Source organism: Amborella trichopoda, chromosome 4, assembly GCF_054954075.1.
Source record: "Amborella trichopoda isolate Santa Cruz 75 chromosome 4, AtrichopodaSantaCruz75HAP2 v2.0, whole genome shotgun sequence".
Classification (NCBI taxonomy): Eukaryota; Viridiplantae; Streptophyta; class Magnoliopsida; order Amborellales; family Amborellaceae; genus Amborella; species Amborella trichopoda.
In genome coordinates, this window is record NC_142339.1 from 53231393 (window position 1) to 53247516 (window position 16124).

Here is a 16124-nt window from a genome sequence, read left to right on the forward strand (position 1 = left end):
AATGGGTATTTTGATAAATCTCCCTATATTATTGATTTACAAGAATATTCAAGGAAAGAAAAGCTTTGGAGCCAACAAATAAATTCAATACTTACATAACAATGCGCCTGCTGAATTCCTGCATAAATACATATTCCATAAAAAGGTTCACCGTTGCCATCATAGCACTACTGCAACTAGGCTCATAAGCACGCACAAAGGGATCAGCAATCGATATTTGTACATGTACATATTCCTAATGAAGCTAAAATACAAGGGTAAAATATTAGGATTGCTTCCTGGCTTCTCAATCCTATACACAGCCTGGGTCCCCTCAAAAGCACCCGATCAGACCATAAGGAGATGCATAATCAAGTAACATCAAATGCCTAGCAACTAATATGTCAAACTGTAAGTTCCAGCCATTGTAAATGATGGGATTTAAAACAATCATGAAACAAAAATCATCACGCCCATTTCTAGTGGTAAAATAAAGGATAAACAAAAAAAGTAAAAATCTATTTTGGTAAAATCTCTAGAAATAGATTTCCATACACAGTAACCTGTGGAACCTGGCAGAAATCATCAGCAACAATGCCTCAAAGCTAATCTCAAAAAAGTTCATATACTGTTCTCTGCTGTCTACTTTTTCATATTTCAATCTAGCAACCAATCACTAAAAGATGCTAATACACATGGAAAATTATCCGCTGACCCAAAATGGAGAAGTAATACTACTGTTTTTTTTTTGTTGGTTGGTAAATGAAGATATGCCTTAATCCTTCTCAAGAAACTAAAAGGGCAAACGAAGTTGGTCTTCTTCACAGGTTAAAAAGGAAACTGAGCAGGCTGATGCTTTTAGTTGGCATTTGCATGATAACTTTCCAACTCCTTGTCTAATTCATCAGCTGATTTTGGAGGAGGAGCCTGATTTCTTCCACGGCCTCGTCCACGACCTCGACCTCCCACTCCACGCCCACGTCCTCCTCGTCCACCACGCCGGAAACCTCCTCGACCACGGCCCCATCTTTCCACAAGAATGATAATATTTCTTTTTTGGTAAGTAAGCCAAAAATTGAGCATTTATCAACAATTTCCAATATGCAATGAAATGCAGAGAAGAATATGACCAGCACATTAATGTGATAATTGAAAGGATGCATGCTTCCCTTGAAATGTAGTTCTTTGCTGGATGTTAGAAATATATTACTAAGCCCTCAAGAACACACAGCATCTATGGTAATGAGAGTCATTGCTGTCCAATGAATAGATTGAATGGTGATGGAAGAGATTTACTTCTGAGGATTGCATTAACGGATGATGATGATGACTCTCGTAACACATATCCCATGTGATCCTGAGGCTGCCAGTGAGCCTTTCCTGGATGTTAGGACACTGCCCTAACTAGCCAATCAACATCTAACCTCAACCATTGGATGTCGGAGATTGACATCTTCCATTTCGGAACATTGGTTGGATACATACATACATACATATCTATCTATCTATATATATATATATATATATATATATAGGAAGACTCTTCTCAACGCCTATAGGTAAAAATGAACAGTGATTTCGCCTACCCTCATCACCATCCAAATTTCATCGCACAGTCACAGTTGTCTGGTAGTGTTTCATTTTTCATTTTTTTTCTACAAATTCAAATTACTTGAAATTTGGAGCTTGTGTACATATTAGTGAGACGCACCTAATAAAAATATGAAAAAATTAATTCGTAAAATATAAATTGACCAAAATACCCCCATAAATTTTTGGGGGTATTTTGATCAATTTAAATTTTACAAATTATTTTTTTCATATTTTTTATTAAATGTGCCTCACTAAGATGTACACACGCTCCAAATTTCAGATCATTCCAATTAATAAAAAATAAATGAAAATTGAAACACCACCAGACAACTGTGACTGTGCGATGAAGTTTGGATGGTGATGAGGGTAGGCGAAATCACTGTTTATTTTCGCCTATAGGCATTTTGTAGTATATATATATAGTGTGTGTGTGTGTAATCAGCAACTAAGATGTTATATTGCAACAAGGAGAACATTGGTCAGACATTACAAGGGAACAATGCTTTATCTCCAATGTTCATAATTGTGGATGGTCGTTGAATGGACAATTTGTGTAGTATTCTATCACAATACATAACATACTTCTCCAGTGATACTATTCTTACTTTAGAAAAAAGGGGATATTAATAGAAGCTAGGAAACTTACCTTGTGCCATGGCCACCAGAAACCACCCCTGGCATTGGACCAAATTCAGGCCTGAAAAACATCATGAGTTAGGAAAGGATACACAATCTGCTTACAAGCCAAAAAGAATATGCTAAACTTTGGCCATGACTACACCCAACTAAAAGTCATTGTGTTTCATCCAATGGACTGCCAAAAACCATTATCATTGAAGCCATCATCAACATCTAATGAAAATGCAGGATGTGGGAGAGAGGCAGAGAGCTACACCCACTTAGACAAGACATTATCGCAAGAGTCAGTCTTTCTTTCTCTCCATCATCATCCATCATTTGGGTGGCTGGTGATTTCAAGGGTCCATTGGATCGTAATACATATTCACCAAAAGACAAATCCAGCATTGGGGACAACATTAGCATTACTTAAAACCCAGCGCCATGAGCACACGATTAACAAACCAGATCTCTAGACTTGGCTTAGATGTGAAACATTGAAAAAGGGAAAGGCAAAAAACTTTAACACCAAAAAATAAAAAATAAAAAAAATCAAACATGATATGAGTGGAAAGTTCACTATACAAAATAAAAAAACTTATTTAAAGTGACAAATCACATATAAATCAAAGTCCTGAAGTACAATACAGAACTCCAAAGGTCTTCTCCTTACAATAGAAGAGAGTTCTGGGGTTCAGGAAGATAGAACAACGCACTTCAGATATTGCAAAGACTGAGTAGAGGCCATCAAGAAAGCATTTCCCTTTATGGAGAAAATATCTCACTTGTATGATTGATATTTTAGATATATCATACCAACTATTGTATTTACATTTCATAAGTTTAGATATAATCATATCCTATGAACAAATTCATATTTTATTTGTATTTACATCATTTCAAAATTTTCTCTGGTAATCAGCCCGGGTATGCACCATGTGGATATTGACAGATTAAGGGCATGTTTGGATATACTCGTTACCACTGATAATCCACTGTTTTAATAAAAATTAATCTAGGTAATGAATTATCAGCTATTTGCCACTGTCCATTATAAAGTTATCTGAGATAAACTCCAAGGAACTTTTACATATAAGTTTACCCTTTTGAAAAGCTTTTTTTATTTTTATTCATAGTAATTTATTGAAAAAACATTTTTTTAGTCAGAAATAGCTAAACATAGATGAAATTGGCAAAAAAAGTTAAATAATTTTATAATATTATATACAATACAAGATGTATAGCAAGCATCTAACCAAATGATATTATTTATCCAAATAAGATACTCTACTCCAGATAAAATTATTTGTCACCCAGATGGCTAAGCATATACAAGTGTCTATGTGTCTTCAGTGGACATTGCTAAGACCTCAAATTTTATAGGTGTTTAGGATTTTGAAGTGTGACTGTGTGCACGTGTGTATATTTTGAAGCAACAGACATGGATATGGCACCCTTCTCAATTATCCATGCATCATAAGAACTAGCAGCCATAAATGGACATTTTTGCCGAGTGCTTAAGTGACATAAACATGTAGTAGATCAAACTGGTCCATCTACGTATGCATGACGTATGCATGACAGTGCCCAGGAAAGCACTGGCTACAACAGAAAGGAAGGGTCCATGTGACTGCTGAGCCCGCCCACTGAGCAGCAGTTTTGTCATCCACTACAAAAAAAAACAAAGAATCCACTAAAGATAAGCACGCCTCTGATAGGCAGCGTGTGCCGAGAGTGGACCTTTTGGATATATAATCCGAGTAGAGTGTGGAGTTATGGGAACAGCCGCCTGATGGAAAACAACTTCCACGTTCGGTTCAGAGAGCACTTTTTTCATTTCATTGATAACTCCTTGTTCCCTTTTGTGTTCATTCCCCAGAGGTGAATTAACAACTTGTGGGGCCCGATCTATTCCATGTCCCGAGACCTGAAGAAACCCCCCTCCCCTTCGGATTCCATATCACTTTTGACTCTATATATGCAGGCACCTGATATCTATGAGGGTTTACCCACCCTGGTTACAGCATTCCTTTCTATTGTGCGAAAAAATCTATATTTCTGCAAATATGTCCTATGTTTCTATTTATGGTTCTTATGGAGCTACATTGCAACAAATCTTCTTTTTCTGCAGCATGGCTTTTATGATCTTAGGAGCACTGGCCGCCAGGGCCCAAACGAAAGTCAAAAGACCTCTAGCTCATAGTTTGATTGGACATGTAGGTTATATTCAGACCGGTTTCTCACGTGGAACCATAGAATGAATTCAATCACTTACAAGTTTGGTTTGCTCAACTCACAAAAACATTCTATATCTACACTAAATGCTGAAGCAGAGCGTGTAGCCAACAACTGATAATCATGATAATCAACCCACAATTCTAGTACATATCTGGACCATCTACTCGAAGCATAGTGGGTGGGGACAAGTGGAAGTCTCGATCTGCATGTTGAACCAGAATTCAACATGGTACTATAAGTAGTAACACAAAGGGCATGCCTTCCAAACCTCAACAACTTTTTTATTATTTTAAGGTATGTTTTCATTTTATTTTCCAAGGGATGCCTTCAACATCTTCATGCCACACATAGCTCCTTCAACGTCTCCTTTTTTGCACAAGACCTCCGGCTCAGCTCGCCTCCATAGCTCCTCACATGCTTTCTTTAGTCCCCCCCCCACCCATTTTTTGGATTTTTTGTAAGCTTCATGTAAACTTTACTTAGGGCGGTCTTATAAGCCCTTTTTGTACATGATACTTTCCAGCTCACCCCCTTGGGGGTGAACTTCGCCCCCTCTCTCTTGTACACTTCTCTCTCAGTAATACAATGTTAACTTTCAAAAAAAAAAAAACATCTTCATGCCATACTAATCAATATGTAAGAACGTAAAAGTAAGGAATTATCGCCATCTTCAAGAGAATGATGCACCAACATAAAATAAGCAGCTCAAGCAAGAATTCAGGGCAATAAAACAGTTCCTAGCAGTTTCAAATAGTAGATCTAATTCTTCAATATTCTGGAAATATTTAAAAGCCTAAATGCAATAAATATGAAAGACAAGGACATCAACTGCCATCAGAAGTCAACAAATACACTGATAATAGCAATGAATTACCACCACGACAAGATGCTAAAAGTGAATCAAACTTCAGGTCTCAATTATTGATTTCCATTTCTTTTTATTTTTTGAAAGGCAGTTATTGATTTCTATTTCCAAACTAGAATTTAAAAGCACAAGAATTTTTTAAATAGGAAATAGATTGTGTAAAGAACAGTCATATATCAATGGCAAAGATGAATAAGTGGATTTATAAATAAAAACAGGGATAAGGAAGAAAAAAGAGACATACGTCATAACAACAGTCCTCCTTCCCCTTCCAGCTCCTCCAGTGACATTCACACGAGCTGAAACAGGCATGCCCAAATTGGTCCCTATGAGTTCTATTTTCATGGGCTTCCCATCTAATTGAACATTATTATATCGCTTGACAGCTGCTAAAGCATTGCTTCTCTTGGTGAAGACTACCTCTGCCGAGCCCTATGAAACAGAAGTGAATAACCATGTAATATGGATAAGGAGGCATAGTCATTACATTCTTCACCATTAAAAGTAAGAAAAGCAAAAACAAGACGAAACACACAAATGAACAGAAACATCAAAATTTATTCAAAAAACATGATTTGCTACCAAAAAACAAACTCCATAAAGTAACAAGTATGAGTGTCAAATTCACAAAAGAAACATGACGGGAGATAATTTATTAAAAAAAAAAAAAAAACACCTGCTAGACATCTATGTTTTTGTGGATGATTAGCTGAAAAAGTGTAGATGATAGTCAACGAGAAATGTCGGAAAAAACATCACACTGCCAGATTGAATTGAAATGTATATCTCAAGATGTTTGTCAATACTTAAACAGTAGAAAAGGCTAATCCTTGTCAAATCCAGTGTTTCAAAACCGCGGACCGCCAACGCCTAGGCGGTTCAGGGAGCCTAGGCGCCAAAAATCGGCGGAAAACCCTTGACGAGGGGCCGCCCAGCACCTAAACCTGGGCAGCCTCCTAGAGGCGTAAAACAGTTTCGGTCGGTAAGGGTAATTTTTGTGCTTTTTTTTATACTAAAGAGCCAAATTTCTTGTTTTTCGGTTTATTTGTAATCTAAAACATATTAGAGACCATTTTAGAGAGAGAAAAACCCCAAAAAACCAATTTTTTGTGATTTCTTTAGGATTGAAGGATTTCTCAAAGTTATGAGAAATTGATCAAAACATCATCCATTGATATTAGATTTAATTTGTGATGTTTTATAAATCTATTGGAGGGTTTTTTAGAAGTTTTTGAGTCTTTAGAAGCATCTTTAAGGTTGAAGTTTAGACAAAGTAAGTGATTTAATAAGTTGTATTATTTTGAGGTGGATTTGTAGTTCCACTGGTTTGGTATTTGGTAACTTTGGTTGGTAAATTTTGAGTTTTAATTGGATATGGACCGACTTATGGAATGTGTGCTAATGTGTAGTATATTTTGAATGCTGATGTGCCCTAAATACCTAATTCTTATATTTTATATAATATATATACTGTTAGAGACTAAAGAATCCATTTTGGACTCAATTGGGCCGCTCAGATTCTGGGCGCCCGCCTAGGCACTGGGTGGCTTGGACCCCCCAAGCCGCCTAGGACCCGCCTAGCGCTTTTTGAAACACTGGGCAAATCTATCGAAAGGCTTAACCCCCCCCCACCCCAACACACAAAAAAATACAAATAATAGGCTAATCCAATTATTTTTTTGGCAATCAACTAATAAAAATCCAATTACTTGACCTTAAAAAGACAGGATGCATGCTCCTTCACCTTTAAGTTATCATATAAGTCTTGCATCACATTTTATTCTTCATTGGTATTCTCAATACATTTGATTAATAAAACAATGCCCATCGGCATCATGAATACAGGCATAATACAAACTTCTTTGATATTTTTTGTCCACTTGCGGCATCACAATCCAATCATGCGTGATATTCCAAAAACCGCTGAGCAACGCCTAGGCATTCTGGCCACACAACGCCTGGGAGGTCACTCGGGGACCGGGGGGGGCAGATTCAACAAGAGGAAGGAGTTGTCCCAAGAATCCTGTTTTAGGTCCAAAATTTGTATAGAAAATTGTATATTCAGGCAGTTTTAATACATTGTTGTGTGGGATCATGCCAAATCCAAACCAAAGTACTATGGTATTACCAAAAAATACACAATTCATAGACTCACTACCATACACATACAGTACAAATATTAAGTATATGACAATAAGTCATTAACATATCATAAAATATCTAAATCCCATAATCCAAAGTTCCAAACCAAAGTACTATACTTCTAGCAAAACCAAAAAAAATACGAAGTGATAGACTACTACCACCTAATCCACTTCAGCGCCTCATCCTTACTCTCATCATCACCAAATACATGAATCCCAGCTCTTAAATCTGCTGAGAAAGCCTCCTTTTCTTCCTTTTTTGGTTTTACCGCATTCGAAAATTGTTTAATCTCCCCCTAGTAGCTTCAGAGACTTTCTTACGGGGGGGAACATCCCCCTAATATCAAGGTGTTTCTTGAACCGCTTTATACCCCATTAGTATCTTCTTTACAATAATTATATCTTATACAATTTTTGTCCTTCGGATTTGGGTTATAGTCATACTTCCAATCCAAATCATCAATTCTAGAAGAACCCAAAGAAGACATTGAAAAAAAAAAATACAAAGATTTTATGCTTGATCTTTCAATCTTCAATGTTTGAGATATTTCCCAATCTCAAAAGCTCACAAATAACCCTCAAATAAGCTTTCTACATGGGTACTATTGAATCAATCCAAAACAAAAGAATGATGTTTGAATTAATTTTCAGAAACTTCGTATTTGAAGTTCAAACCAACTAAATTAGAAATTTAATGAATTTTCAGTCTTTTATTTTTTTGGGTCTCGTAGGGTTGAAATGGCACTATGGGTTTAGAACCCCTTTCTCCCTATTTGGGGAGAAAATGACAGAAATTACCCCCAGCAAAGGGGTATTTCTACACCTAAGTGGGCACAATCCCTAAGCGTCTGCCTAGAGCAAGATGGGCACCAAAGGACAACCAGCCTAGGTATGGGCGATGTGCCTAGGGGCCTCTTTTTAAACCATTGGCATTATGGCATGTTATTGGACTCATTTATTTTATTTATTTATTAATGTTTACTCTTTTGAGGGAGAACATGGGACGTTTTTAAGGATGCAGCTAGGGTTTATTTCATTTATTATTTTGTAGTTTTTTGGGAGAGACAAACTGGGTTACTCAATCATTAAATTTGTTTTAGTTATTTCACAGTATTTGTCAGTGGAGAACTCAGGGGAAGTTCAGTCCTTTGAATATTTTATTTTAATTAGCAGATAAGGTCATTTTTGTTTAAGTCAAGTTATATTAAGTTCATTTTTTATTAAGGTTATTTTTTAGAACTTTGAGAAAGAATCAAAAGACCCAGAAAGGGTTTCTTCAAGTTTTCTTAAAAGAAAAGGGGAATATTTTATTTTAATTAGGGGATAAGGTCATTTTTGTTTAAGTCAAGTTATATTAAGGTCATTTTTTATTAAGGTTATTTTTTAGAACTTTGAGAAAGAATCAAAAGCCCCAGAAAGGGTTTCTTCAAGTTTTCTAAAAAGAAAAAGGGATTCTTAAATTCTTTGATTCAAAATCTTAAAAAAAAAGCTTTGTAGCACCTCCCAAGGTCCCTTCCTTCCAAGGTATCCTTCAATTTTTTCCTTCTTAACTCCCCTCTACTCTCCTCTTCTCCTTGCTTCGCTTTTGTTTCCCTAAATTGTTTGGTCATCTTTTACATTTTACCTTCTTCCCTTTTCCTTAATAGGTTGTATGGATCCTACGGTATGCAAACTCATGTTTTGCATACACGAGATTCGTGACAGAAATAGTGCTTGGTGCGATGTTTTGCCCGGAAATCACGTTACATATATACCAATTTGGGGCCAAAACGAGGGTTTCTTAAATTAAAAAAACATAACCGACATTTCCATACCTAGATTTTGGGTAACCTGTATTTTAAATTGCAAATTACTTTTTTGATCCCTTTTAGATGAATAAGAATGATTTGATTTCTCAGTAATCAACTCTCTTTTGATTTCACATGTTCATATCCTCGTTGGACACTTAAATAGTGACAATAGAATTTGCTGCATATTTGTTAATAAAGTCACTTTAAAAAAGAAAGAACATACTAATAAAGTCTTCCATTGATAAAATTTCCTTAAAAGAATAAATTAAAATAATGTGTAGAAGGGATTCCTTACAAAAGACTAACATTATACAAACCAAATATATGTGAGAAAGAGGCGAGGTTATTTGGACTACGGTGGGAACAACATTGCATACAAATCAATGGAGTAGTATTTGAGAATTTTCCATCATCTTCGTGCTCTTCAATGGCAACATAGTTAGCTTGCCTCTTGAGTGGTTCATAGCTTCATGTTCATTTTTCAAGTCATTCATAGCTTCGGGTTTGTTGAAGCTATAGTTTTTGAGTAATTCAGAATTCCAATGGCTCTCAATATGACATAAAAAGTAAAAGGACCATGCTCATTTGACCTGAATATTGTGTCCATTCCTAATAGGCTACTTAATTTAGTACAAGACACCTATTTTCCAATTTTCTTGCATAGAACTAAATCAACCTTAGGAGAAATCAATTGCGAACATACAGACTTCTGATCTTGTCTTGGTTTTCACCATAGATCTCTAGGATACATTCCAAACATGCCTCTCAACACACAGAGAAAGCCAAACTCAAGAAGAAAAGAGCCGGTCTGTAGTGTGGCTGCATATACCACAGCCATTGCAACAGTCAATATTTTAAGAAATGGACAGCCTAGTGCCTAGGCAGCCGTCTAAGCGGTCCAGAAGGCTTGGGCGCCTCGGCCAGGCCTAGCCGGCCAAATTAGGGGGTTGTCCCTGGGCGGCCGCCCAAAGGCGGAAATGCCCCTCCTTGAGGGCATTTTTTTATTTTTTTATAATACTAAAGGGGCAAAATCGTAGGTTTTAGATTCATTTGAAACCTAAACCCCATTAGAGCCTATTTTAGAGAGAGAAAGCCCCTAAAAAAAACTAGTTCTTGGTGATTCCATAGGAGATTTCTCAACGTTACAAGAAATTGATTGAAGATTTAGTGTTTGGTCCGAAAAGATTATTGTCTTAGTATTCATAGGCATTTGTCCCAATTGAATCGGGGGAGCTCCACTCATTGATATTAGATTTAGTGGATTTATGGAGTATGGACGAGTGTGTGCCATGTGGACTTGTGTACTACACATTTGATGTGCCCTAAATCCCTAACTATTATGTGTTATACAGTTGTACTTATATTGTTAGACTATAGAGACATTTTTCTTTCTACTGGGCTGCACTGGGCGTCCCCCGGTGGCCTAGCGTTTGTTGAAATACTGGCAGCAATGCCGATTTTATGTCAAGAGACCAACTCATGGTGGTCTAATGTTTCATGAATTGATAATCAACTCTAGTGGTGTCCATTGTCTTAATCAAATATGCAAGAGTCAAGGGGCCTTCTTCCTGATGAGAGACATTAAGCAAGAAAGGGAGCATACGTGGTATAACTGGGGTAACATTGGAAAAACAACAGGTTACGTCCCTACATATTATTAGTCACAACCTGAAAAATCGGAAAGTAGGTCACAATTTTGTTTATTTAGGTGAGACAATAAGTCAACACTTCAACATAGTGTTGAATGTAGGATAGTTACTAGGATCTTCCAAAGAGGTGGTTGCTCCTACTCCAGATGCTCGCCCATGTGCTATGAGACAAGGGATCTCGATTCCAAAGGTTACTTTGATTTAGGGATCTCGTTCCACAAAATTGAGGATCTAAATCCCAGGTTAATGGGAACCAGTTCCCTATTTTCAAATCATGGTTCCGTGAGTAACTGAAACGGAGATTCCACCAACTTGGAATCAAGTATCTTCTATTATGGGAGTGAGGTTCACCAGCACACTTTCAATTTCCACATATAACGTAGCAAGGATCACCAGCATATTTGAGTTGTTGTGTTAATGGCCTTCCTTTTTTTGGGTCTAAACTATGTGTAAATGGCCTTCCTTTTTTTGGGTCTAAACTATGTGCTATAGACAATTTGACACAAATTCCCTGCTTGGGAGTCTCTTAATTTTTTTATGATCTACAAATTTTCTGAAGGCTTTGATTTCTTGTATATTTACAATTTACAACCTTACGCATCTTGTGTATCATGACTTATGACTAGTTTCAAACAAAGGTGACAAGGGAGGGAAAGGAGAGAGAAGGAAGAAGATGGAAGATGATAGAAAAGATAGTTGAATTATGGTACTATAAGCAAGGAAAGAGGTCGTGATTGATACGCTTAACTTCCTTGACGCTAATTCATTAGGTACCATCCACCTCTGAAAGGACTTCTATCACTTGAGTGGTGGTCCCCCAAGCGAGACACTAAGATACACAAGGTCACAATTTTTATGGTTGTTCGCTTATGGGTGATGGAATACTATTGTATGCTTCGAAATGTAAGGCCTATCTCATGTATACATCCTTAAGCCCCTGGCAATCTTTGATGAAGAACAGTTATTAAAAATTATATATGGTAACATCTTTTTCTTTCTCTTGAAAGCTGATCTACCACAGCATTCTCTTCATGAAAACAATCTATTGCACCATTCTTAAATATAATCATCAAGCGATAGTCAAGGGGGATTCGGTCAATCCCATCAATTGATGCCAAAAATGAGGTCACATGCCTACCTAGGCAAACCAATGCATGTGGGATATGCAATTTTTGTAACGGACCCACATTAGTAATTTTTTGGAGCGAAGCTTGCTTAAATAATTGTTTTTACCAGGGGGCATATGACAAACAATCACTCGTTACAACTCGTGTTAACAAACTTCTGTTAACAACTCAAAGAAGGAATAAAAAGAAAAAGAAGTGTGTTATAAAATCTGACAATGGTTCAAGAAATTCATTCCTAAACTAGAGTACCGCAGTTAAGTGAACTTCATGAGCCTCAATCCTAAGCTTGATAGACCGTGATCTTATATGGCTTAGTATTCGCTCTTGGGAAAATTTAGATTGCACTCACTTGGAGTTGAGGAACTCAATCCCTTTACCTCATGATGTAAGTATCTAGTTCCCTTGTCTATGGATCTTCGAGCCATGCTTGATCCAGCGGTCTTGCTTTTTGATTCGGGAGCTACCCTTACTCCAAGCCCCGATAACTATTATCCTTAACACACATGTAAATACAACCTGTCACTAATTTTCCAGAGGGCTTTAAATCATAATTTGAACCTCAAAACGTCTAAGTTACCAAAACCCATAGAAATAAAGGTTGTGGATCTCAAAGATATCTTCAAGTTAAGCCTTAGATCACGCCAAACCTACATCTCCGTTAAAATTTATGCCATGAGAAAGTGGTCCGCATCAAGATGGCATGATGAAAATGAATTTTGAAAGGGCATTCACGCAGGAGCCCAAGTTTGGTTAGATTAGGAGATACTGTGAGAGATACATTCATCTTAGATGCAAGAGGTTCATCATACAAGGGAATTCATCAAATGCCATCCAGTCGAGCAGTAGGAAGATGAGTTGTCCATGACAATTGAACATTTTGTTTGTGGAAATTTGGCTACGGCTTAAGGTAAGACAAACCATCTTTAATCACTCTTGGAGTGACTAGAACAAGGAAGCTGATCCATTAGGTACGAAAGGGATTGGTAAGAAAGAGTTGGTATTCACATAATTTACAAACTAAAGAGGCCAAATTAGAGTTTGATTTACAAAGGCCAATTTGTAAAGAAAGAGAATTGTTCTTTGAAAAAATAATGTATCATTAATGAAACATAATTACAATATAGAAAATGACTAAAACACCAAGTAAGGCGTGAAATTAAACAAAATACCAAATTTGAAGTTTACAGGCCCAATTCATCAAGCAAGCATGAGCAGGAGCATCTAAAATAGAAAATAGATAGTTTTTTTTTTTTAAACTATAACAAATAGATAGTGATTTTTACATAAAAATGGCACAAATATTATTCCAAGGATCACCATATTTGGAAAAAGAATGGCCCCTCTAAAGAAGAATGTAGCTTCCAAGACTCAAAAGTGATCCAAACAGCTAGTTCATCTTTATATGTCTAACTCTCATGGCTACTTGCTGCTCCATGGAAGTAAGAACTATAGCAAATTATAAATCTCCAAATTCCAAATCCCCAGTTTAAATCAATCTTTCTCTGCATTTTCCAAATGAAAGAAACCACAACACCTAAGATTCCATATTGTTTCATTTCTCATCCGTAACACAACCAAAAACCTAGTGCCAACTGATGCTAGCAAAGCTAGCTACAAAATAACTAAACCAACTAAGCAGCTGAAGCACACGTAAAGAGATACTGAAAGATTTTGAACTGTCAGATATCTACTATGACCATGTGTAAACATTGAGAAGAATATTGAGGCTATCAATTGTTCAATGTAATGAAACTGTATCAAGCTAAACAAAATCAAAATCAAAACATGCATGGAGGAATACATGCATGGAGGAATACATACACTGGATCGACCACTTCTATCATAATGCACTGCACACCTCTTGATGGGCCCAATTTCTGAAAAGAGTTCCTAATTCACAAGCAATAGCAAGTTAGGTGCAAAATGTCACATAAAACAGAACTACACATACGAAATAGAAACTGTGTATGTAGCTAAACGTGCATATGTGACTCTTTTTTTTTCTATCATTACAATATGGATATGGATTCATCATTCATACCCTTATATCTTCATTTGAGACCCCATAGTCCAGGTTTGAAATATATAATTTTGTACCAGACTCAATCCCAGTAAGCCCGGCAGCAATCATGCTATCCTCAAACATGTCATGTTGCCATATCATATCCTTTGTTCTGCTGAAAGACTGGTGCGAGATGGGGAAAAATTGTGAACAATAAGGTCAGCATAAGCAACAACTCCATGCTCTACTGAATCATAGATCATCAGCGAAATCCAGAAAGCGAAAGCATTTCATCAGTTTCTAACAGAGAGAGTAGAAGCCACTACAATTCCAGGATCTCGCAAGTATGGTAGAAACAAACTGTAAACGAAATGAAGAATTGAATGAATATTAAAAGAAACAGTGGGTTAAAGGGTTTTCATGGACGAGAGAGATATAGATGTATACTGATGATTGCGGTATATGTGAGGGAAGCTCCTCATTGTCGCGAAACCCCATATAATCCCTTAGTCAAGGGACATGCAATTAGCCATACGCGCCAACAAGGAAACGCCTATAATGATATCTTGGAACTTCCCCCATTTTTGAAATCCCCCATTTTCACAAAATGGAGGGATGCAAATAATCTGATATACTCCCACAATATCTCTAAGAAAAGCCATGTAAACCATCAACCAACGTGCTCAGTTAGGTACCACATTCACCGATGCATGAATTGTCAAACTGTCAAAGCATAGCTGAGCTTTTCCTTCTAGGGTTCTAAAGTAAACCTACGAATAATCATCTTAGCTTTCCATAATAGATAGAGAGGAAGGGGTTTGCTATTTTAGCTTGCCTTTGCGATTGAATATGAAGAAGGTCGAGGATTCAACCTAAGAGGTCCTCTTCCTCGACCCCTTACTCCACCTCCTCTGGTTTGACCTCGGCCTCGACCTCGGCCTGGAACTCGGCCTCTCACAACATTGCTGCTTCTTCTGTTGTTCTTTATAATATCATCAAGCGACATGTCTAGAGAACTCGCCATTCTTCGATCAAACCCTATAATCCCTGTTAGAAAACAAAACTCACCGTTCAAAACCCTAAAATTCCCGCATTGAAGCTTTCTTCCACCTTCCTTCTGGTTAAAACCCCTCTTTTAAGAAATGAGACAGAGAGGGATGAGGACCTGAGTTTTAGGGTTTAATGCAAGTGCTGCTTCGCTGGATCGCAAGTTTTCGCTTCTTAATGGCGATAGGAAATGCGGCAAGGCAAGCAAGATAAGGGAGCAACACGATCAAAACCGTGAATGATTCGTTTTAGGGTTTCAAGGCGCAAAGAAGAGATAGGAATGATGCAGCGAAGGGAGGAAACGAAGTGATTTCACAGAGAAAAGGCAATGGCGATACAAGATGAAACTGGTTCAAGGGTTTCATGGAATAGGGACGTTGCGACTTAATCCGATCATCCGATGAAGTTGAGAAGGGCCTGGTTACATGGCATAATGACTTCGCTATTTAATCCGATGAAGCTGAAAGGGCTTTCGGGTGATTTATTTGTTAAGAGAGATAAATCACGGCACAAGATGATATCCTATACACACCCCCAATTTTGGACGGTCAGATTTATATGTTCAAATGCTCGACCCTAAAATTTTGGTACTGACAGAGGTCCATTCATCAAAAGTCATTATCGTTTCTTTAATAAGAACATCTTTTACAGGGAACTTAATCTTTAAGCAATCATATATTTGAAATATTCAAAAAAATACAATAGTATTCTATAGAAAAAAGCGATGGTTTAAAAAACGGATCGGTGACCCGGTTCGGGCTCCCAAAAAATGGATCCAAATCGGCGAATCGGCGGTTCGGATCGGAAATCGGGTGAACCACCCATAATAAAGCTTAAAAAAATCCGAAAAAATTATTAAAATTCATTATAAATATTGTTTTTTAGGAATTCAATAAGAAATGAGGGTACTCCATTAAGAATTTTTATATTTTTGAATGAATATACGAATATTGATATGTTCTTTCCCTGAATGAACCGTCATTCAGCATTTAATTTACATCACACAAAAAGAGAAACATAGAATTATCATGTAATAAGTATATCAACATACATGGACTATAATAAAGCATAA

General features: G+C 37.0%; 1 protein-coding gene across 5 annotated transcripts; it reads right to left on the reverse strand.

The window, feature by feature from the left end:
* Window positions 1–500: 500 nt before the first annotated feature.
* On the reverse strand, window positions 501–15508 carry LOC18422064 (THO complex subunit 4D). 5 transcript variants are annotated; one of them, XM_006826850.4, is made up of 7 exons: window positions 15171–15508; window positions 14841–15052; window positions 14045–14188; window positions 13825–13893; window positions 5538–5725; window positions 2219–2269; window positions 501–1006 (listed from the first exon to the last, which is right to left on the reverse strand). In XM_006826850.4, the coding sequence occupies exons 2-7, from the start codon at window positions 15027–15029 to the stop codon at window positions 838–840; spliced, it is 810 nt and encodes a 269-aa protein (XP_006826913.1). In that variant the 5' UTR covers window positions 15030–15052; window positions 15171–15508; the 3' UTR covers window positions 501–837. The 5 variants fall into 5 exon arrangements, with proteins under 5 accessions (XP_006826913.1, XP_088721769.1, XP_088721770.1 ...); XM_088865643.1 differs by having other exon boundaries at window positions 14453–15052; window positions 15171–15471; XM_088865644.1 differs by having other exon boundaries at window positions 14045–14365; window positions 14453–15052; window positions 15171–15471.
* Window positions 15509–16124: the final 616 nt, after the last annotated feature.